The sequence below is a fragment of the Equus caballus genome, chromosome 2 (genome assembly GCF_041296265.1).
Source record: "Equus caballus isolate H_3958 breed thoroughbred chromosome 2, TB-T2T, whole genome shotgun sequence".
Lineage (NCBI taxonomy): Eukaryota > Metazoa > Chordata > Mammalia > Perissodactyla > Equidae > Equus > Equus caballus.
Window position 1 is genome coordinate 75,637,806 of NC_091685.1, and position 23,047 is coordinate 75,660,852.

At 40.5% G+C, this 23,047-nt stretch overlaps 1 protein-coding gene across 1 annotated transcript in view; it reads right to left on the reverse strand.

The window, feature by feature from the left end:
• The window catches only part of CPE (carboxypeptidase E), a 106,519-nt gene extending 95,257 nt beyond the window's left edge, over positions 1–11,262 (reverse strand). Inside the window, exon 1 of the mRNA XM_070257309.1 lies at positions 10,744–11,262. Within this exon, the coding sequence (XP_070113410.1) occupies positions 10,744–11,050 (307 nt within the window). The 5' untranslated portion in view covers positions 11,051–11,262. The remainder of the gene's footprint in view (positions 1–10,743) is intronic.
• Positions 11,263–23,047: the final 11,785 nt, after the last annotated feature.

A 23,047-nucleotide genomic window follows, 5' to 3' on the forward strand; every position in this document is an offset into this window, starting at 1 on the left:
TAATTTATAAATGGTTATAAATCACCATGAGCTTCTAACAGTTTTAGTATATTTGGCAAATAAATTAAGAAATTCACAGGAAGGGTGGTCCCATACAGAGAAGGAAAACTCCAGTGCAGGCAACGCTTTCAACTAGTAACTTGTAAGTAAATTTACAACTGTATTTTTGAAGCCTCATTTTACAACTCTGATTGCCAGAAATGAAATGGAGAGTGTTAAGGACATGAACGCCCAGCTCTTTTAAAACTTAGGTTCTTTTATGTACCTGATATAGGCTGTCCCTGTTTGATAGACAAAAGCAGTACAGACTTAAGTAAAATGTGCCTATGTTAAGACTCAGACTGTTCCTTCTTCAGCTCCATAAAACTTCTTAAAAATAACCCCTTTAAAAAATAAACTCCTTAAGTTACCTTTTTTATAGTGTAACTATTCTTAATATGTTCACTAAGATTTTCCTAATGCATAAACGACAGCAATTTATGTGCATTTTTGTAGGAAATTAATTAAGATCATTGTGAGAAAATTTTAAAAGAAAACAAGGAAATTTACATTTTGAATTTTTCATTTAAACACTTCTTTTCTACAACAGGCAGACTCTTCCCGCATCTTTCAGTCCCTGTAAAGATAAATATTATCCAGTTCCTCACCTATGATGAGTATGGAAAAGTTGCTCATTTAGGACCTAACTGGAGGTTGTTTACAAAGAGATGGAGAGCTATGGAATAAACGGTTGGCAGCAAATGAGCTTCTACACGTCCCTGTGTGTTTACGACCCAAAGTTATCAGACAAAAGCCTCCCGAATTGCTATTCTTTCATACAGAAGAGAGGAAAAGCCACAAGAGGAAGAGGCAAAGAAAACGTGGGACTACATTAATCCATTAGGTTCTCCTAACTGACCTCAGAGGGTATTTAGATAGAATCTTCATGAGTAAGGCAAATTTGGCCAAATATTTAAAGCCCTGGGTGGAATATCTGACCAGATTTAGAGAAGGCGATAAGAGCCCAAGAAAATTTCCTGAAAGTAAAAGCCATTGAGAAATGATTTTCTTTTTAAAACTAAGCCACTTAGAGAGGCCAGCCCAGTAGCACAACAGTTAAGTTTGTGTGCTCCGCTTCAGTGGCCCAGGGTTTGCCAGTTCGGATCCCAGGCATTGACCTACCCACTGCTTATCAAGCCATGCTGTGGCAGGTGTCCCACATATAAAGTAGAGGAAGATGTGCACAGATGTTAGCTCAGGGCCAATCTTCCTCAAAAGAATTTGATAATAATAAGGCACTTAGATAAAAGAGAAAACTCTTTAACATCTGATAACAGGTATGGATAGGAGTGAAAATAAGAAAAATGAAGGCTATTTTATAGACACAAGCGAAAGCTATAAATATAAATAGACTTAAACCAATTTGAAATTTAAAATAATTTAAAATGACGGCTCCACTCACGATTATCTTGCAATCATCAAGACCTAGACAAAGCCTATATATCTATATAGCATTTTAGTCTACTTCTCGATAGAGTATTATTCACTACACATCTATATAATATTCAGAGGAGAATTATCTATCTGTTTTTGTATGGCTTTAGCATTTTCCAAAAACGAATGTGCCTCTTGAGAGAAAATACATTTAACAAGCAGATTTGTCTTCGTGTGAACACTACAAAGGTCCCGTTGATTTTGTAGAGTTAATGCAGTTTCCAAAAGTGTGCTAACTTAATTCCCAGGATGCTGATCATGCGGAGAATCAGCCTTAACATCTACTGAGTTCCCACAATGAATGAGACTTGTTCCCTCTAGTGAACTTTCAAAAAAAGATCTGTGCTGAACCATGTCACGATGTGAGATGAATTAAACTATTTCAATAGGACTGTTGTATTTCAAAATCAGCTGTCCAACTCTGCACCTAAAACACAAAAAGGACAGAAAACATTTTATTTTGTAAATGTCTAACATTTCCAGTAGTTTCCCCTACAGATATTGACTTTACATTGCTACATCAAGAAAATTATAAGGAAGACTTCAACCCTTGCATCTGGATACGGTACACATTTTGCAGAATCGAGTGATGTGCCCACTGGCTATACAGTGTGTAAATTAAGCTCAACGTGTGTGAAAGAGTGAATCCGAGGCAAGAAACTAAATAACTCATTTCAAGATACGCAAAGACACTGCCTAAAAGGGCAACTGGCAGATAAAATAAAATAGTATATACATAGTGAGTAGTCATGAAATATTCCCTAAATTAAATTGAAAGTATTAGCTATATTGACAAAAGCCTACATCTTCTTTTCCTCTTGGAAAGTTGATCTTAGCTTGGAATGCTACACGGCAATTTTTCATAATGGTTATGAGAAAAGGCTATTTAAAAACTACTCCTTGACTAGAAAAAGAAAAAGAAAAAGTATATTCAGGACTTTGATCAGGGAGGTGACAGCAGAAGTTTTCCTACCCTGAACTCATGGTCATGGTTACGATTTGTGCAAGTTGTTGAACTGAGCTCTAGAAACAAACTATTTCTTGGGGGGAAAAAGTTATACAATGGTAGTGAATAGCAGCCGCATGATAAAGAGAAGATTTTCTGGTTTTGAATAATTCAGGCTATGTAGGACGAGACATTGGGTACGTCCAATCAGACAGCATCACTTTGGGATCTGAACATCTGAGTAGCCACCTGCATACACAAATACATGAAATAATTGCTGTTTTTCCCAATTACTTTGACACACACAACAAGAGTCAGGGATTTTTTTAGCAACCTTATTTAAGTTAAACGTTATATTTAGTCTCATTTTAAAAAGAAATGATCTGTATCCATTTTTAAATAATCAGTCTTTGAAATCAGCAATGATTTTATAGTAAACAGACTTCTATAAAAACAAAATATTTACTGGCAGTAGAAAGTTGTTCCAGAGTTTATAATCATAACTAATGCATTTTTGGTTGTTGTTTAAGAATCAACTCTACTCCTCTATGTGAGTCACCTTATCCTTCAAAGGTTACTAACTGGGGACAGTCAGAGAGGTAGGCAAATCATCTGAAAATAGTAAAAGGTACTAGTAACACAAACAGGCTCTTCTCTGAGGCCACATTTTATTAGAAAGAGCTGGCTGCTGGGTCACTCACAAAACGCCATATCCTGAATTTTAAAAGAAAGAAACATTCACAGAGCAATGGGCTGGCAGCCATTCCAGTAATCAACGAGAAGGGAAGGGAAGAACAAATTTAAACATGTTTCAAATCTGAGCTCACTTGACCCACCAGCCAGCTTTCAGATAAACCTCCTCCCCTATGGCATTTTCAAGTGCCTATTTGAATGTCATTTCATGAGGGAAGGCAAAATTAAAACCCGGAGATGTACGACTTCTATATTCAAAACAATGCACAGCTCTTCATAAGCAATACTAAGGGCTCATGCAGATTTTTAAAAGGTCAAAAATTTTACTAGGTACATTTTTACAGATTATCTTTAGAACTTTTTAACACTTAAAAACAGCTTAACTTTCTAAAATGTCTCAAGAGAAAAAGAGCTTCATATCAGTCAAAATTATAACAGACAGAAACAAACACAGCAAGCCATCACTGAAACTTGAAGAGACACACAGTTGGTGGGTTTCTCCATATGCGAAACTGGATGCATCACAACAAAACATAAGTATATAATTAAGAAAAATACCATTTCTTTTTTTTTTTTTTAAAGATTTTATTTTTTCCTTTTTCTCCCCAAAGCCCCCTGGTACATAGTTGTATATTCTTTGTTGTGGGTCCTTCTAGTTGTGGCATGTGGGACGCTGCCTCAGCGTGGTTTGATGAGCAGTGCCATGTCCGCGCCCAGGATTCGAACCAACGAAACACTGGGCCACCTGCAGTGGAGCACGCGAACTTAACCACTCGGCCACGGGGCCAGCCCCAGAAAAATACCATTTCTATCCTTTCTTCTTATCATACTTCTGACATGCTAACATGCATAAAATCAACAGTGACCTTTAATATAGCTTTGTTTTGTGATGCACATTTTTGCCTGTTTGAGAAATTTCATTTATTTCACAAACATTCACTGAGTGGCCACTATGTCTGAAGCACAGAACTAGATATTTGGGGTAAAGAAATGGACAAAATACAATCCTGACCACGAGAAGCTCACAGTCTACTCTGGGAACCCTTACACCACCCATGGAAAATGCCATAATGGAGGCAATACTAACTGTTGACTCATATTAAATTAAGAACTTTACATTTACAAATTTAATCATCATATCACTGTCATTTCATAGGTAATGAATTTGGGGTTTAGAGAGAAGCGAATTGACCTGCCCGAGAGCAATTAGTTAAAAAGAAGAAGAGGCAGGATTTGAACTCAGGTCCGTTGACATGAAAGCATATACTGTGAACCTTTATGCTATAGGTCTTCAAAGAACTATGGAAACACAAAGAAAGGACCCAAGTGGGGGTAAAAAAAATAATTAGAGAGGGATAAGAAAGGAGGTTTCAAAGATGTTTCACTTACATGGAGTCTGGAAAAGAATAGTCAGGACCTGAGCAGTTTCATTATGAATTCTTTAGGAAAATAAGTTAGTTGGCCAAAGTAAATGTTGGAATTGCCCTAGATTTATTTAGCTACCTGAAGAAACAACCATAAAGACATTCTCAAATAATGATGAACACTTTCACTGTTCCTACGGAAGGAAGCAAAATAAGATGTCAAATTGAAGAAAAGAAGGAATGCCCCACATTTTAAAAATTGATAGAGGGCAAACATTTGTGAACAAGAAAACAGTGACAAGAGGGGAAAAGTCCTTCAGGGCTGTCAACCGGGCTTGTGCGATGCCAGGTAACAGGTACGCACTCGGCAGCTTTCATGCGGTCACATGGCCAAGGAGGCCTAATCCAAAGGAGCACATTCTTCAGACCGACTGAATGTGATAAAATTTTTTAACCAATCAGCCCATCTCCTTAATAACTAGATGCAAGCAACTTCGCTCAATTCTTTTCTCTGTTCTATACTACTTTGGCGTCACAGCAACCCTGTGAGGTATGAGTTTTTAAAGCATTCCTATTTTACAGACAAGAAAAAGAGGTAAAGAGAAGTTAAAGCATGAAGCTACTTAATAAAACAATTGGAACACAGTTGTTACTTTCGTCTTTCCAATCAAAATGATCTCTCCTATGCCTTGTCGCCTCAGAATCATGCTCTCAATTCAATAAGCATATCTTAAGAGCTTACTCTATATAAATCACTATTCTAGTTGTTTATGGGCAAAAAAATGGAAAACATATGCTCCCCACCCCTGAGGATCTCCCTGTGTGAGTCTCCTTGGTAGAGAATCATCAAATTAATCCTTAACAATATGATAATGAATGACAATGGGCCAATGCTGTGTTTCTCAAACTAATGTAACACTAGTTCCAAGATAAGCTCCCTGAAAAACAGGGTTTTATGGTGAAAGAAGATGGGAAAATACTGTATAGTATAGGTCTAACTTGGAGATCTGAAACATACATGAGCATATTAAGAGCTCTGATATGTCTTGCAATACACAAACCTGTTTATCTTTGTTTACCTAATATGTATCAAACCGAGCTGAACTAATGTTCCATTGAATACACTTTGGCAAAAGCTGAGTTATGTGTCACCCCTTACAGAGGCTATTTTTGCATTTGTGAAAAATACCTCTCCCAATGGAAGTGACTATAAATATGGGGATTTCACCCAGGCTATGCTAATCGTAGAGACACTGGCAGGTGATTCTTTTGCCACCTCTCAAATCAGTTTCCGTAGAAAGCTGCCTATTTTCTCCGAGCACAGGATGTAATGTTAGGGGGCCAGCCCAATTTCTTCTCTTCCATTAGCCAATCACAAGTCAATCAAGTACATTTTTTCTGGCAAGAGCTTCATTGACTCACTTGGGTCTAAAAATAACTCTTGACCACAATGTGGTACATCTAGATCCTTCTCCAGAATCTAACATCTATATTCACCATTGCAAGGTGTTACTCAGTTGTAATCATTTCCCACTAATACACACTAATCTGGTATGAAAAGACACCATACAAAGTAATCAAAATCCTCATTCTTTTTTTTCAAGTTGTATAGAAATTTTTCCAGCATTAAATGTTCCATCACAATATTTGGCAAATGCATACTGGCATTCACACACTTTAAATTTTAACAGATTTGGGGAGGAACAGGTCCAAAATAATCATTCCAGCCTTTGAGAAAGAAAAATCTACGCTCTAAAGAATGTTTCTAAGATAGCATTTTAGCTATAAATCAGATTCACTCCCCAACAGCGATCTTGAACTACATGTAAAAGAATCAGTGTTTTAAACAAACTAATCTTAACTCATGTTTAACTCTCAGAGGAGTGGTCTGGGAATACAGATTCCACTGCTTAGCCATAAATTAATAAAGGTTTCTTTTATGAGTATTGCAATGACGGATATGCATGCCTAGGACTGCATGTGTTTGGGTTTGAGCACAAGTCCCTATGTGTAGAAATATTTTTAAAGTATAAAATATAAGCAAACAGAAAGAAAAATGGTGAACATGATCAGGCCTTGAAGGTATCCTATCAAAGGGGAACACATCTGAGGACCTACAATCAGCCAAGAGCCCAATCTGAGCACAGAGACTCAACCTCCACCCAGTCTTCATCGCAGGCCAGCATCTGCGGTCCAGATGCACGATGTGTGAGGAGATGAGGCTGGTGCCAAGACCACTTGCAGCTCTTCTAACAGAAGATGGCTGATACCCACAACCCTCCTCCAATAGATTTTTGCGGGTCTCTAAAGTGATACAAAATGATAACTCAGACCAACATTCAGCTGGTCAAGAATCAAGATGATTCCCATGACGTCATGACAGAATAGATATAGATATTCCTCGCTGATCAATGAAAAATGGAATTTTCTGTCCCTTTTAATGAATCCTAATGTAGAATATCTGAGAGAAGGAATCACTTTCAGGAGTTAAGTTCAAGTTCAGTCCCCAGCCTGGTACCAAACAAGTATGATGATCGCTTCTTTCTGCTCAGGAAGAGAGCTGGTGGTATCAAGGAACACCTATCCATACTCTGCTAATCTAACCAAGTAAACCTCCTACTCGCTGGTTCTACCACAGGGAAAGGTTTTATCTGTATATGTTGTTTTGTTTGGGGAGAGTTTTTCTACTATGACAACTAAATCCTTAGACATTAGCTACACTTTTCTTAAAGTTCAGAAAAAGAATTTAGATTAAGAAAACTGACAAACTTGACATCTCTCTCTTGCTGGAAGATAAAATGAATATGGGCAACTTCATCATAGTTTTAGTTAAGTAAATGAATTTTTTGAGCTAAATATTATTTCCTACTAACTTAATCAGAAATATTATTTCAAACAAATAAAAGGTACTTATAAGGTGAAAATTGTTAAGACAGTCACTCTTTTCCAAAGGCAGAGGGCTCTGTTAAAACCTACATCTATAGGAGCTACAATATTTCAATATTCTGTAAATTTCAATTTTCTGGTAAATTTCAATATTCTGTACATTTCCTGCCTTCTTGTCATCCATTCTTCAAAAACCAAATCCCCCTGACTGAATGTCCCTAGTCTCCTTTCTCCAGTCCTCCCACACCATTCCTGCAGCACTACACACCTTTATACTATCCTTCACGCTCCCTATGTGCAATTCCCCGAGGGCAAGGCCCATCTTGTGTGTCCCTGCACAGCCCATTGACCCTGGTCCACCTAGAGTGTACATGTGCTCAAAAACACTGAATGCATCCATTTCTTCCTCAGAGTAAGTATGGATATTCCTTTATCATTTCTTAAAACATTTTAATCTAAAAGAAATTTGAAGGCCGTGTAAAAATGGTGAACATTTTCTTTTATCTAAAACTTCCTAAAAAGTTAATTCATACAAGTACCATCAAATTTATATGCTGAGCAGAGCTCTCTGTTTACTAGAATTAAAAACCATACAACAAGCCCAAAATGGAGTTGCTTGTGCTAAGCCTCACGCCACCAAACCAAGACTTAATTACAGTTTCTGCTCTCCCAGAAATGGACTCTTAAACCAGTCAATCAGGAATCGCCTGATCAGCACTAGCTAGGGGATCTGCAGGTAGACCCCTGCCATCCCCTAAAGGAAAGTGACCTTGCAATAGCCAAGCCGTCTTTTTTGCCTGGTGTAACTTCCTTGTTCCTGCTCCCTTCTGCCTATAGAAGTCTTTCATTTTTGCACAGCAAGTCGAAGCTCCTTTCTCTCTGTTAGATTGGATGCCCGATTTATGAATCGGTGAACACAACCAATAAGATATTTAAAATTTACTCCATTGAACTTTGTTTTTTAATACTAGTTCCCTGAAGATTCCTAACCTACTTATCTCCTCTTAAAAGGTGATAGAGGGGCCAGCCAGGTGGCATAGTGGTTAAGTTTACACGCTCCACTTGGGTGGCCCAGGGTTTGCAGGTTCGGATCCTGGGCGTGGACCTAGCACCGCTCATCAAGCCATGCTGTGGTGGCATCCCACATAAAATAGAGGTAGACTGGCACAGATTTTAGCTCAGCGACAATCTTCCTCGAGCAAAAAGAGGAAGATTGGCAGCAGATGTTAGTTTAGGGCCAATCTATCTTTCTCATGGGGAAAAAAAAAAAGGTGATGGAGAGGGAAATCACCTTTGTGGTTTTTTAGTGTTGGTTCGTAGTTTAATTCTACCTTTAAAAGCACAATGAATAGACATTTTCTATTCTATTATTGAGTAATACCATGAACTTAAAGTTCCCTTCATTTAACAAGGAATTATAAAGTACATAATGTAAAACATTTCTGAGTTCACATTCGTAAAACGAACTAAATCTAAATCTGTATATTTTGTGTTTATGAGGAATGAAACATTTTACTTTAAAACATTGTGTTATTCAGCAGATGACTAATTCATTTTTTCCACAACGTGTACTGAGCGCCTGCAGTGTGCCAGATCCAGGCTAGGGGCTAGAGACACAGCCCCACCTCACAGAGCTTGCAGTCAAGAGGGATCTGGAAATCTTGATGGACTATACATTCCAGATAGTCAAGCAAAAGAATTATTGTTTTCATTTTCAAAAGTATGCCGCATTATAACGGTAATATCACTTTGGAATTTCATTTCTAAACTTGAAATAAGGCAACAATAAGTTAACATTAGCTTGCACATAATCCCCTTGAAGAAACAATGTAACAAATTCTGAGGTGCAATCTACAAAAAGTGGAATAACAGAAGGTTTTAATTAAGTAGAAGTAGGCGAATCACAAATATTTAGATTAGCTTTATCTATGCCTAGGGTGTCTTGACTTTGGTTATTTGAAATAATTGAAAATGAGTCGTCACATTTTAAATTTTTCTTTATCTTCAGATAACAGTATGAAACTATTTTTTTCAAAATTTCCAATTCACATACTGAATCCTGCTAGACTTCACTATATAAACTGTTTTCTAGGATCTGATTTTAGGGTTTTGATAGCAAACTTATACAAACCTTCTTACTTATATTATCGGAAGGTAAGAAATGTTTCCTGTTTGAAGATTTATTATTGATCAACCCATACGCTCTCCATTTGAAGATCAAAGTGTCTCTGCTGATCACCTCTTTTAATCCCTTCTCAGTTTGATTCCTAAATATCATTAGAAAACTATTCTAGCCCTACGTTAAGAATTTTTAGCTTATATTCTTGCTTTCTTGGTCGTTAAAAAAAAATTAAGCATCCCATGCTGATATTAGTCCAGATTACTTTAACATACCTTTACTATCAGAAAACCAGGCCTTAAGAGTGCTATCATTTTTAAAGAGCAGAAACATAAGGAAAAAAGCCTCAAGGACATTTTAAAGAATACCTCTTTATTAATACTAAATGAATCATATTTAACATAAATTAAAACGTGTCTTATACTCAGGAGGAAGATGGGTAAGATGGCTATATGGGAACATCAGTTGAAATAAAAACCTGGTCACAAACTACTCATCTCAAGTGGTGAAAGCAGAGAAAATGGAATATTCCTTTTTCCTTAGAAAGACCGTGTGCAGTTTCAAAATCGAAATGTCTTTCAGAGGCCACTTTGCCACCCCCGGAGGAGGACCTACGTGTCTGCACACACCACCACCCAATGAGGCAAATATCCTCAACATCCCCTGAGCATCCACAGCAGAGCGTTCACCCAATACGCACGTCCAGGTAGACATGGGTATGCAGAGCCCGCAAGACCCAGTAAGCTGGGCTTCTGGAAACTGGGAAACAAATGATAAATGACTCCCTCTCTCCTCTAAGTCCCTGCCTTCTGCACCTCATCTTTCTACTCCCGTCTGCAAAGGAAGGTCAACTTCCTTCTTGAGGGTTCACTGTTATTCCCTCTGGGTTTTGAGACAGCACAGTGAGAGTGACCGCCGGGTTTGCGGGCGCGCAGACTTGCTCGCTCCGTGCTCCCACCTCCCCCTCTCCAGCCTCTCTGGCCTTTCCTGACCAAACGGTGGCCTAAGGACTGGGGGAAGGCTTAGAGCTGCGACGAGGAGTGGGGGAGGCCCCAGAGATTGGGACCTGGCAATCCGCAGAGTTCTAGGTCAGGTTCATCCCCATCTCCATCCCTCCCTCCACCTCCCACCTTCCACCCCAGACGCCCTTTGCCAGAAGGCACCCCTTTGCCCACCTTTCCCTCCTAACCCCACGCCACCAGTCCAACCCCCTGTGGCCCTCCAAGACGCCCCTCAGGGATGGCAGGGTGCAGCGCCCTTACCAGGCTCGTGGACCCCGGGGTTGTCGGACAGCTCGATGACCAGGAGCTCCCGGCCCTCGAAGCTGCGCCCCACCGTGTAGATCCTGCTGATGGCGGTGCACTGAAGCCACACGGACACCAGCGCCTCGCGCAGCTCGGGGTAGCGGTGGTACTCGAAGGAGATGCCGTCCTCCTGCTGCAGCCGCCGGCGCCGCCTCATGCCCGCCGCGGGGGCCCCGGGCTCCTGGGCTCCGGCGCCCAGCAGCCACCCGCAGGCGGCCAGCGCCCCGCACAGCGCCAGCAGCGCCCGGCCTCCGCGCCCAGCCATCGCCCCGCCGCCGCCCGTGCCCGCCTGCGCCGGCGGCTCTTTTGTCTGCCCGGCTCCGGGACTGAGCTGGCTGGAGCTGCGGGGAGGCCACCAGCTCCGCACCAGCCTCCGCGCGCCTCGCCTTCCCCGCCGAATGAGCGTCAGCCCGCGCGCGGGGGCCACCCAGAGGAGAGGGGCGAAGCGGCGGCCGGCGGGCTGCACTACTGGCCGCCGAGCCCAGGGGAGCTGCAGGAGAAACCACTGCGAGCAGGGGCCGGCGCCCGGCAGCCGAGCGAGCGGCGGGGATGCGCAGGGCTGCGGGCGTTATTCGTTGGCTCAGAACCACGTGAAAAGCCGAATGGCGCCGGGGAGGAGGCAGGTGAAATGACAGCTACGGTCTGGGTTTGGGAAGGTTGTTGACATTGACAGACCCATGACATTGCGTGTGGAAAAGATACTCTTGGATTGTTAGTGGAGCCTTTTAAAGCGGCATCTATTCTAAGCCGACCAGGGTTTTCTTCTCCATGCATCAAGAATTGGAGAAGATTCCAGGGAAAAAAAACAACAACGTACAGGCAGTCGCTTGCCTTCTCCCCATGATCTATCTTTAATAACTGTATGGATAGTCCAAATACAAACCCAAGGGTGGGTTTTCATTTATTTCAAGGTCTGACTGGAAAACAGACCATCATGCATTTTGGGTTAGAGGTTTAGGGGAATAAAAATGCATTCTGTCAATTTGTAGATACTGTCTTTAATTGTATTTATGCACATTCCTGGATTCTTCCGGGAAAAAAATTTAAAAGCTAAGTCAATGTCACGTGGCAGTGCCTCCACCAATTCCTTCTGTAGCACCCCTGGGGAAAATTAAGTTCAACTCTGAGGCTGCCTAGACAAAGGATGCAGGTTGGTATTAAGATTAGATCTTTCAGGTGCAGCTTATCTGGGTGGTTCTGGCTCAGGGGAGCTTATCAGGTTGTAACCAAGATGTTGGCCAGGACTGTAGTCATCTGAAGGCTCGATTGAGGCTGTAGAATCTTCTTCCAAGAAAAAATAAAATCAAAAGATTAAATCCTGTTATAGAAAAAAAAAACAACTCTGATCTTGAGAGAGAGCTCCATGCAGATACAATAACTGCAAAGTTATTGTAAAAATATAAAATCATTTACAGCTTTAAATACCCAGCCTTTAGATGGGATTTATATTCCTGGAGCAACTCCAGAGCAGATGTTATTCTGAAGAGGTTGCCATTTGGATTCAAGAACAGCTCAAATCTAAATAAGTAATCAATCCATTGGGTATTCCAACCAAGCGGAAAAACTGGACACCGTGCGGGTAATTTTTCACGTTGGACGTTTTCTTTCTAAACTTTCTCTTTCTCCGCCTGTCTAACAATGCATTGCACTAAATGAGAACTTTCTCCTGGCAAAGGATTCAGATATTTAAATGATTTTACTGGATAAAAAAAAAAAGGTTGCTGGGGTCTGGCCAGATGGCATACGGGTTAAGTTCGGACCTTCCACTTCAGTGGCCCAGTTCCCGGGTTCGGATCCCGGGCAGGGACATACACACCTCCCATCAAGCCATGCTGTGGCAGGCGTCCCACACATAAAACAAAGGAAGAGGGGCATGGGTGTTAGCTCAGGGCCAATCTTCCTCAGTAAAAAGAGGGGGATTGGTGGCGGATGTTAGCTCAGGGCTAATCTTCCTCAATAAAAATTAAAATTTAAAAATTAAAAAAAAAAAACAGGTTGCTGGAGAAGCTGGTTCCAAACCCCTCTGACTATCTCCACTTCCCTCAGCAGCATGGGTCTTCCTGTTTCGGAATTGGGGGGAAAGCTGCCACTATAAAGACATGCCACTCACTTCAATTCGGATCCAGCCATGTTCCTTGTCAATGTAGACAGAGCTAAGAGCTGTATATTTTCCACTATGACCAGTCTGTGTTTGATTACATCGCCCAGAAGTTTGAAACCAGAGTTATAATTACATTTCTAAAATCATACCCAAAAGAGCAATGTTGGAAACCTAGAAAAAGAAAACAGAGTAGCTAAAACCAGTAACTTCAGAAGTGGGAGCTTAAGATTTTCACGTTAGCAATTTAAGGTCCCCGTGCTAATTTGTGGCTAGGTGGGGCATATGGACTAGTAACTACACACATAACATATTATTCATTGAAGTCCTGTGTTGCCCTTCAGCTATCTCTTTAAATAAAGGGTGTGTTTTCTATTTTCTCCCAAATCTCATTTTTATGGGTTGTTTTTTACTTTTTTTAAATGGGTGGAATACTACCGGCTACGTGGCCTCGCCTGAGCGGGAACTCTGCGTCTTAGAAGTGGTTTCCCTTATCTATAAAATGAAAGTTTGGATTGCATTATTCGTTCACGTGCAGCAGAATCATCTAGAGAGTTTGTAAAATGTGCAGTCTCCCAAGCCCCCAGCAATGCAGTATGTCTGCGATGGGTTCCAGGAAGTAACAAGAATACCAGGTATTTCATTTTCTTTCAGTTATCTTATTGAGGTCATAATTGTTTATAACATTGCGTAATTTCAGGTGTACATTATTATTTATCACTTTCTGTATAGGCTGCATCATGCTCACCACCAATAGTCTAATTTTTGTCCATCACCATACATATGTGTCCCTCTACTCCTTTCACTCACCCCCAGCCCCCTTCCCCTCTGGTAACCACTGATCTGTTCTCTTTATTCGTGAAGAACACCAGGTATTTCTGATTTTGATGTTTGATTGACAAACATACTTTGAGAAATACTGTACTATATGTTTTCTAAAGTCTCTTTCAGATCTAAAATGCTATGATTCTGAAAGTTTTCTTTCTGAAAAAAATTCCTACTTATCCCATAGATGATGGAGTTCCTCACTCATGATGGGGCATACCACGGACACCAAGGAACCAGTTCAAAGGAGTTAAAAGTTGGTCTTTGGGGCTGGCTGGGTAGCATAGTGGTTAAGTTCCTGTAATCCGCTTTGGCAGCCTGGGGTTCACAGGTTCGGATCCCAGGCATGGAGCTAGCACTGCTTGTGAAGCCATGCTGTGGCAGCAACCCACATAGAATAGAGGAAGATTGGCATGCAACAATCTTCCTCAAGCAAAAAGAGGAAGATTGGCAACAGATGTTAGCTCAGGGCCAATCTTCCTCACACACACACAAAAAAACTTGGTCTTTGAATTTCTGGGCTATTTTAGGTATAGGTCAGCTTCACTGGAGCGTATATTACTTGTTTGTGGCTTCATAGGCAATTGGTAAAATGTTATGCACCCATGCTGGTTGCTGGATAGAAAATCTGGCATGCCAAGTCTCTAATGTGTTTGGCTTTGTGTACTCATAGTTAAACCTAGTATGTAACCCACATTTTAAGTTGTGCATGCACAAGAAAGAGAGAGAAAGAGAGAGAGATCTTTTTCTTCATTTTACTTCTGGACATCTATCTGGGCATATTTAAGCTCCCCAAACCTCCACTTCCTGCATCACCTCTACTGTTTTCAAATCCAGAAACTATCTCTTTCTATTTCCCAAATCTTTTATGCTCTCCTCCCAAGGACCTGTCTAAAACTCGTCTACTCCACAAAAGTTCTGTAAACACCAAGTTCTATATTCATCCAGTGCTGTGCTGGTAAATGTTTAACACTCACCTCTCCAGGAGTGAAACATCTGATTTAGAGTGGTTGCTGATTGCCGTGGATTCCCACCATGGCTGATTTCAAATTACCAATGTGACGTCACTGAACATGACGTTGAGAAGAGATACTCGGCAGCACACCTTTATATGGTGAGGTGGTGTGGACAAATTCTTTCTACTCCTCCCTTTCAAGAGGTGGGGCTTAATTTCCTTCCACCTGCAGGTAGGCAGGACTTAGTGACTCGCTTCCAATGAACATAATGAAGGGATGGGATCTTACCTACCAAAATTATGTTGTAAAAAGATTGCAGCTTCTCTCTCTCTCACTCTCTCTCTCGCTCTGTTTCTCTTCCTCTCTCTCTTTCTTTTATCACTTGTCCTGGAGAAGTTGGCTGCCATGCCTGGAGAAGGTCACATAGCAAGCACCTGAGGGAGGCCTCTAGTGAACAGCCTAAGAGGGGCTGCCATCCTTAGTCCAACAGCCCGTGAATTACTGACACCTGTCAACAACCACATGCATGGTCTTGGAAGCAGATCTTTCAGCCCCAGCTGAGCCTTCAGATGGCTGCATCTCTGACAGCTTGACTACAGCCTCATTAGAGACCCTGAGCCAGAACCACCCAGCGAAGCAGCAACCAGATTCCCAACCCACAGAAGCTGCTAGAGAATAAATTGTCATTTCAAGCGACTAAGGTTGGGCTAATTTGTTATGCAGCACTAGCTAACTGATACATAGAGCATCTCCCCCAGACAGATACAATGGACACAAATAACCTCAACAACGTAAAGGATAATAAAATGTGGTGAGATAATTAAGAAGTGATGAATTTTGACTATTTATTGCCTTCATTCTTCAAATAATGTATTTAACTGCAAGTTTTTGTAATCCATTTTTTGTAAATAATGGCTGTGGTTAACAAGTGACTCATAAAATTCCTTCAGTTTAAACAATTGGCTCTTGCAAGTTGGTATGAGCTGGCTCCAGCACCCCTGTACATATATCTAGCTCTGGTCTCGGTTCCTCGCTCAGCAGTACTCCCTCCCTCTCTGGCTGGCCTCTGTAGTTCCCTGTAGAGGCAATATTGTACTGTCATTCAGTTTTCATGAACCTTCTGCATCAGAATCGCGTAGTGAGCATGGCCACATTCCAGACCAATTGAATCCAGTTTTATGAGAATGGGGCTTGGAAATCTAAATTTAAGTGATCTTTCCCTACCCCTATTCTGGTATGGTGATTCTGATACACAATAAGGTGGGAGGAACACTGCTTCAAGAGACTCGTTTTGAAGTTTGACAGATCAGTGTTCTAATCCCTAATCGACTTGTTTTGGGATATTGCTCAATGATTTCATCTGAAAATGAGGGACACTTTGAGCATTCCATGAGATAATGCCTGCAAGCAGGCGGGCACAAGAGAAGTGCTCAACAAATGGAAGCCTTCCATGCCCCTGTACTCCTTGCTCAGACAAACTCTCCAGTCGTGGTACCTCTTACTGCAGTGCTCCATCCAGGCATTCCTGCTTCAGAATCCTTCCTCCTACCTTCTCAGCTCCAAACACCAATGCCTGTTGTTCCTTATTATCACTGAAGAAATTCTCTTAGCGGACTCCCACTTAGCATCATTCACACCCTGAAGTGCACCGACAGATGCCCATGTACCTGACCTGGGCTATGACTGGTCTCGCATTTCTCACATTCCTCTCACTTCTCACATCACTGGGTTATGTGCATACCAAGAGTCAGTCAGGAGTCACCAAAACGTTCATGCTACTTTTAATTGTAGTTGTGTAATTAATTAAAAATTAGGTAAACTGATAAATACAAGAGTAGAAAAACACTGAATGCTTTGGAAACACCTGAATTTTAAAAATGGCATTAGGTGTGGATGAGAAAACAGTGAAGGAATGAGGAAAACATAAAAATCTCTAAAGATTCTGCTCTTAGATTTGTTCAAAGTCCTGCCACTTGGAAGAAACTAAGATAGGTGATAGTAGAAAATGCATTATGGTGAAAAGGCCTTGTTCCTGCAACTAATGGCCAACCAATGGATGAGCATACACTGATATTTTAAGTTTAAATAAATTATTTAAATTGTGCTTGTGTGCTTCATTTTTTTATGATTCTCTTCGTTAATTGGTTTTTTCCATTAAATAACCCACTGGAACTGTGTTCCAGTTGTATCAGTTAAGAGGGTAGATATGGGCTACGGCAGAAAGGTAACAAGAAATTCATTATGAATGTGGTGTAGAATCAGCTGGACAGAATTCCATCTACAAGTATCACCACCTGAATATCTAATTACCAACTCAAATTAAACATGATCCAAAGGGTTTACATTGTTTTTCTTCATGTCTACTTTATACCAAAATCTCTGTATCCTAGCGGCCACCCCAGTATTACTGACACTGCCCAAAAGAAATAAAATATGAGCCCTATATGTAATTTCAAATTTTCTAGTAGCCATGTTAAAAAAAAGTAAAATTAAACAGCTGAAATTAATCTGAATACTAAATTTTGTTTAACCCAATATATCCTATTATCATTTCAACTTGTAATCAATATAAAATGTATTAATTAAAGATTTTTCATACTAAATCTTCAAAATCTGTTTTGTAATTTACATCGCAGCACACCGGCACAATTCAGACTAGCCATAATTCAAGCGCTTAGTAGGCACACATGGCTAGTGACAACTGTGTTGGACCATTGACAAATCTTGCTGTTCTCATATATCTGTCTTCTGAAATTATTCCTTGTGCTTTATCTTCACAGTTAATGTCTTGGTCCACGCACTGGTTATTTCTTGCCTGGATCAAGGCAACATCTTTCCCTGATTATTCCTCTCCATCATTGGTTAATCCCAGTTTCTAGTCTTGAGACCCAAACCACCTTCTGCATCATTCACCTTGATTGCGCTCTCCACAATCCTGTCACATCTTTCACTCAGTGGATCAAAACCAAAGCCGTGATCCCCTTCCTCAGAGAACTTCATTGGAGATCCCTAGGAAATCTTCCTTCTTGTATCTCTTCCTGCTTCTCTCACTTCCTCATTTTATTTCCAAAGCTATTACTTCAAATTCCTGCGCTGCAGTCCCCAAACCACGTGTTCACTTACACCGTCCTTACCTCCTAAGCTGACTTTCCTCCTCCCAAAGCCAACCTTATTCCCCAGAACCTATTCCTATCCTCCTCTTCTCCACCAGACAGTCCTCCTCTCTCCTATACTTTTGAGGTCCTCTTTCTCTCCTTGCATTTCCCCCTTTGCACAATTCTCTTGTATCCTCTTGGAGAAAACTGAAATTCTCACTTAAGTTCACTTTTCCTTTTACTTATCGTCCAAACACCTCAACTTTCTCACATCTCATTCACTCTTCCACTCACCTTCTACTCTACAGGTTCTATCCATCTCATAAGACTGAGTATTCATTGACCTTTCCTGGGCCTGCTCCGGGCCCCACACTCGGCCGACTGTTCTGCTCCCTCTTCACATGTTCTAGGTGACCCCATCTATGCTCATGGTTTCAATTTTCACCTCTCTGCTCCCATGTTTATAGCTCCCAAGATTCAGAGTCCTACATGCATTCCCTCCCACTTAGAGACAGAGACCAGCCTCACTTGCATGTTTGCCTCACAGCCTAGCACTGTGAGAGCCACAGTCATAGGTGTCAATATGTTTGCAGACGAATGAATGAATTTGCAAATCTGCTACCAGCTTCCTTCCAACTATGGCACTCAGACTTCTCCCCGTGTTTTTAATGCTCTGCTTACTCAACAAGCTCCTGGGCTCCCACATTCTCCTACAGGATCCCTTCCTCGAGGAGACACAACAACCACAGTTTCCTCTTTACTCATCAACCACATTTACCAAGTTGCTTGCATGTAACGTAAGTTATTTACCAGTTTTCTCATTTTATCTGTGTAATTATTCAATGTTAACTCCTATTTCTGCCTACATTATTATTGTCTGTATTATAATTTTAAGTCTCTACTACACCACAAATACAATATTCAGAAGAGAAAAGTGGATTTTCTCTTATGTTCTTACTTTGGAACCCAAATTACTGAAATAAAAATCAAATTGCCAATTTCCATCAGATAAATACCTCAAAGAATGATTGGTTTTCCCTTCAGCTGCTGGAAACAGGCCAACACAAACAATGCATAACAACTTTATGACGTAGGATGCTAATAACTTTATGGTGCTCAGGAATACTAAGTGTTACGTGGATAGACAAAGAAGTCCTGGAATCTTTCATTATAAACAATAACCATGTCTTATTTATTATGTAACTTTTCAACCCAGAATATTTCTTGTACCTGTTTTAATCTCAAGTGTCCAAGAAAGTAAGCTTTTCTCCTCTTTGTTTGATACAACAGACAAGATGTCAAGATGAAATATCTCTTATTTGTGAAAGCTGCTTGCTTCCCTGCAAGGCTACAAAGTTATGAATGTATGTAAACGTGAGTCATGTCCACACATAGGTGTTAAAGTGTCTCCTGACTTGACCAACACTTTGGAAGCCTCTCTGCTTCTAGACGGACTGACCAAGACGCTAATGATGTCAAAATTGAGGTTAATCTGGGATTCCCATAGAGAGAGAAAAACAAACAAACAAGCAAATCTCTTACTGATTACCAGGACTGCACCTTTAATTTCAAAGAAGCTTTATGGATGACCACAAATCCAACCGCACTGAAGGAATGACAGCTTAAATCATCCTGCAGGTAGGTGGGTGATCAGTCACATCATTATTTGCAAAAAGAAAAAGAAAAAAATACAGCATATTCATCAAATGGACACTCAAACTCTATTCACCAATAACTGTGACTTTAACATAGTACCATTACATAACTATTGCTATTGTGCACCTCAGCATCTATTGATCAAAGTCTTTGAAGTTAAATCAGAGTTCTCCTACACCCCAAAGACAACACTTGCTTTGGCCCTTTTGTTGAAAATAACTCATATGTGGAGTCTTGCTCCAAGTTAATGAAGAAGACGGCTTGGTTTGCTCCCCACTAGGTTGCATGATTGATTCCAGGGGCCTGCATCCAGAGACATGTAACTTGGTAGACGGCAGGATCCAATGTGCTACTAGGTGATGAGGAGCCAGGAGGTATGGAGTGGTAGCTGCCCAGTAGAGTTCCGCTGGTGGCTTAGCCTAGGTCTGGGGGCTAGTTTTGTCTTTTCATGAGTGACTTAATGGATTATCTCTTTCAGGGAGAATCTTATGGTGAAAGGAATAGAGTTTAGCTGAGAACCCAGGTGGAATTTGTGTAAGAGAGGAAGAGTGGGAGGGTGGGGAGTAGGGGAGAGAGAGAGAGCAATAGTGAAAGAGAGAGAAGAGGAGGAGTGGGAGGAAGAGGATGAGAAAAAAATGAGAGGAAGAGGGGAAGACAAAAAGCAGAAGTAAAGCAGTTGAAAATCCGGGAATATCTCTATTCAAGGGTCTTAGGAACTTTATAAATTGCATCTACTTTGCTGTAATAAGTGTGGGAAATTAGCTTCCTTTTGGATGACTAGTCCTAAATCAAATTGAGGAATCTCTATATCTAATTCAAGATACACAGTGGCATAATAACAACAACAAAACATAACATTTAGAAAATGTTTCAGTGTTTACAAAGTGTTTCACCTGCATTTTCTAACTTGATTCTCACAATGACCTCATTTTATTACCCACATTTTACAGATAAGCTATCTGAATTCGTAGAGGGTAAATTCCAAAGCCAGCCTACACAGGGGCAAAGAGAAACATTATCAACTCAATGACGTACTTTAGAATTACCTCTCACTTAATTCTTTGGATCTGAGCTATTCTATTTTAGGAAAACACACTATAAATCTGAAATCTTATCAGGTTACACAGCCAAGAATGAAGTGAATTTCTGTGTTCTCCCATCTATGAAGAAATTTTTATTCCTGTGTCTTTACTGACTATAAAATACCATATGTCTTTAGCAACTATAAAATATGGTGGTGGTGTTTATTGGATTTAACTTAAAATGATATGCTCTGCTATTTAAAAACAAAATTCCAAAAATAGGATAAAAAAATATAAGATAATAATTTACTTTATAAAATGTCGTGCTAGACACTAATAGCTGGAGGAATGTATTTCCTTATAGGCCTTAGTTTTTCCACTAGTAGTGTATACCCAGTGTGGGAATGAAGTTCCCAAAATGAAAATCAACAGCCACACTCTCATCAGACAAAGACACAAAGGATGATTGATTGGTTTTCTCTTTAACGGTGAGATGCCAGCCATCTTACAAATTAATAAATCTTGTAAATAAGATCCTTATTTATGGTGTGAGTTAAACTCTTCAAGAGTCTACAATGATAATGCTAAACATCACAGAGATGTGCAGAGCAGTACACTAATCTTCCGTTATAATCAATAATCATGTCTACTTGGATCTCTAATACTCTTATCAAAGGCTGGATTGCTGCTCTCCTGCCCAAAACAAAACAAAAAAAAACCCCTGTTTTTCTGTGAGCCCACTTCATCTCAGAAATGGCTTCATTAACTATTTGTTCAATAAAATTCCAGTTTCCAGCCCCAATCTTCCCCTTTTCCCCATGCCCCACATCAGCAATTTCTATCAATTCTATCTTTGGTATATATAAGTGGAATCCACCCCTTCTTGCCACGGCCACTGCCACTACCCTAATCTAAGCCACCAACTTTTCTCCAACATGGACTATCACAAGCTCCTTCTAACTGAGCTCCCTGCTTCTGTACCTGCCCACCTGGGATTCATTATTCACACAGCCTCCCATTTTCAAAATGTAATAAGATTATATCACTTCTCTGCTTAAAACTTTGCAGCAGCTTTCCAATGTCCTTGGAGTAAATTTCTCCCTTCTGACCGTGGCTTTCACAGTCCCGTGGAATCTGTCTCCTGCCTGACTCTCCATCGCCTCAAGTTCCACCCTGTCAGCCTCTCTACGTGCAGTAGGCACCCCAGGTACTATCTTACCCCACCTCCCTGTTCACTTCCTTCATCACACTCATCACAAAACGGTGTTTCCTTACTTGTGGTGCTTCCTTTTCCTTGAGAAGGTGAGCACCTTGGTAGTTCCTACCACCAGAATCTAACCCATAAAATAGATTCAGTAAATATTTATTGGAAAAATGAGACATACGTCCTAACATTTTAATTTATGGCCACAAGAACTTCATACCTTTTGTTTTTTTTTAATTGCAATAACATCAGATTATAACATCATATAGCTTTCAGATGTACACCATAATATATTTCGAATTCTGTGTAGATTACACTATGTTCACCACCCAAAAACTAATTCTGCCTTTTAAACTTTAATGATATCCAGGAGATAACCCATCTATCTCTAAAAAGAGAATATCATTCCTAATAGCCTTAATATCTAAAATCTTCCAATTAGACACTGGTCTAATTATTGGCATTACTCTTCTACCCTCTTACCACATCTTACAAATAAGAAGACTAAAGTTTAGAGAGGTTAAACAATTAGTACAAGTTTGTATAAACAGGAAGAGATGAAGTCAGTGTGAAGAAATACAGCATTATTTCCATGGTATACTGCAGGCTTTCAATTCATTCACTCGACAAACTTTTATTTAGAATCTACTGTGTGCTGGGTACCTGGTAGTTACTTGGTGGGATGTGGTCGGTGAGGAATGCAAAATTGATTAACATGTAGTTCCTGCCAGAGAGGAGCTCAGAGATCACTCTCTGCTCCGGAGACGCAAGATTGCCTTGTCTACTGATGTGTGTTCTCTGGCTAGAACAAATCACGGTGCATAGGAACGTTTATTTTGATTGGAATTCAGCAGAATTAGAGACTGAGAAAAACACATGCTTGTAAGAAGTGACCTAAGTATTTTAAACACTTTGAAAACAATATACAACAAATGTCTAATAAATCGATTGGTTAAATAATTAATTAAATCACAGATTCAGAACACACCAAACCCCAGCTGCTTGGGAACCCACTTGTGGCAGGAAGGGTTACCAAACAGACTGAGTCACTAAGTCTTCCTGGTTGGGTAAAGAAATTGGATTCAGCTGCCACATTGCTTAAAATTGTTTCATGAAGGACTCTCCCAAGCTTCAAGTTTTACTTGTCCTGTCTGGTTCCTTGCCTCAGCAAATTAATCTCTAGATTCCTTGACTTGAGTTGTATTTTATTTAACACTTGCAGAAACCCAACAGCCCACCTACTGTCCCTTCTTTAACCTAGTTTCACCTCTTCCTCTTCTTATCTCCTTATCTTGTTCAGGCTGCCTCCCAACACCTCAGCTATGTCACTAGATGTCTATAACCAACCCATGCTTCACTGGACAGCCTACAGGAGCTGGGGCAACAGCATCACATAGAGAGGGAGC